Source organism: Gavialis gangeticus, unplaced genomic scaffold (genome assembly GCF_001723915.1).
Source record: "Gavialis gangeticus isolate Ggan-Ray unplaced genomic scaffold, GavGan_comp1, whole genome shotgun sequence".
NCBI lineage: Eukaryota > Metazoa > Chordata > Crocodylia > Gavialidae > Gavialis > Gavialis gangeticus.
The window spans coordinates 87,678,240-87,679,655 of NW_017729025.1; the positions used below are offsets into that span (position 1 = coordinate 87,678,240).

Here is a 1,416-nt window from a genome sequence, read left to right on the forward strand (position 1 = left end):
AAAAAAAAAAAAAAAATACTGTTTTCCTACTGGCCTTAATGATTACACTAACATTGAAACAAGAAGGCTTTGACTTGTAGACAAGTCTGGGCCAGTGTGTGGCAAAATCTATACGCAACCTCACTGAACCCACCTTCTTCTGCTGTTCATCTTCCTCCAAGAGCTTCAGTCTTTTGCACTCCATCTCTTTGTACTGAATGCTTTCCTTGGTGAGTGGATTATAATTATTATGCCCAGGGAGCAGGCGGAAATAGCGATTCTTTTCAGGATCATAGTAGAATCCGGGAAGTTCTTTAAAAATAAATACCAGACAGAATTAGATTGGTGACCAAGTCTGTCTATTACTCTTTGACCCTGTTCATCTTCACAATAATGACAAAGGACCACCAATTTTCAGGATCCCGTGTCCAAAGGACAACTGGAAACTTCTGCCTCCAGGTTGGTCTCAAATGTATGGCACAGGAAAAGATGCTGATTAATAAGACATGAGGCGAGGCAAATTTCTCTTCAAATAGCAAAAACCTACACCTAGAGAAAGTCAAACTATCCTCCTCCTATCACCAGATAGTCACTACATTGGTAGGAAAAGAGAAGCTAGCAGTGAAAGAAAAAAAAAATCAGCAAACAAAAGGAAAAGCAGCAGGAATAATAGCTGCTTCAGAACAAAAGCATCCATTTTGCTTGTCACCACAGCATGCTGCAGAGGGGAAAAAATTATAATGGGACTAAACATGAAAGACAAAGGGCAATTAAAAAAATCAACCAAATATAAAGCTAGTGATTCCTTTCCTCAGAACAATCACCCTTTCCTGAATATGCTTCCAAACCAGATATTTAAACAATTATAAGTAAACAATACATTTTGACTGCTGATCTACTGGTCAACCCAGTATGCTCAAATCCTTTCAAAAGTAGAACAGGAAGAAAACCATATCCAGCACATTATTTCTTAGGACTGGTATTTTTCAAGGGGGGCAGGGGTTAGATAGGCAAAAATAATTGCTAGGATAAATTCATAATCATGCAATGCGTAAAGCCTATCTTTCCTCCTGAAAAAAAGTAAATACCATATTTTCTCACAAACAACATGCACCTCTCCTCCCAAAATCAGCCCCCATAATTGAGGTGACTGTATTAAGCGGGGAAACTTTGTTTTGATTCCTGATCCACAGTGCAGCAGCTGTAGTATTATTGTTGAGGCGGCTGACAGAGTCAATTGACTTACTGGTTCATTGCTCTTCACTCTACAGGTGTTAACAATCATATCCTTTTTATAATCTTAATGTTCTACTAATCAAGCTAGTCTTAGGGAAGTTTTGCCAACTCCTTCCAATCTCAGTTCAAAAGCCTCTTTAGCTCTTTCAAAATCATAGGTCCACCCATGGAGACCAGACTTTAGCAACAAGTATAAGTCTA

The 1,416-nt window shown here is 38.6% G+C and overlaps 1 protein-coding gene across 2 annotated transcripts in view; it reads right to left on the bottom strand.

Moving 5' to 3' along the window:
• Window positions 1-1,416, bottom strand: part of DCAF4 (DDB1 and CUL4 associated factor 4) — a 27,409-nt gene that overhangs the window by 19,757 nt on the left and 6,236 nt on the right. The window contains exon 3 of one of the 2 annotated variants that reach the window (XM_019519125.1): window positions 139-291. In XM_019519125.1, coding sequence (XP_019374670.1) covers window positions 139-291 — 153 coding nt within the window. Of the gene's footprint in view, window positions 1-132; window positions 292-1,416 lie in introns of both variants that reach the window. The other variant, XM_019519126.1, reaches the window with a different exon arrangement.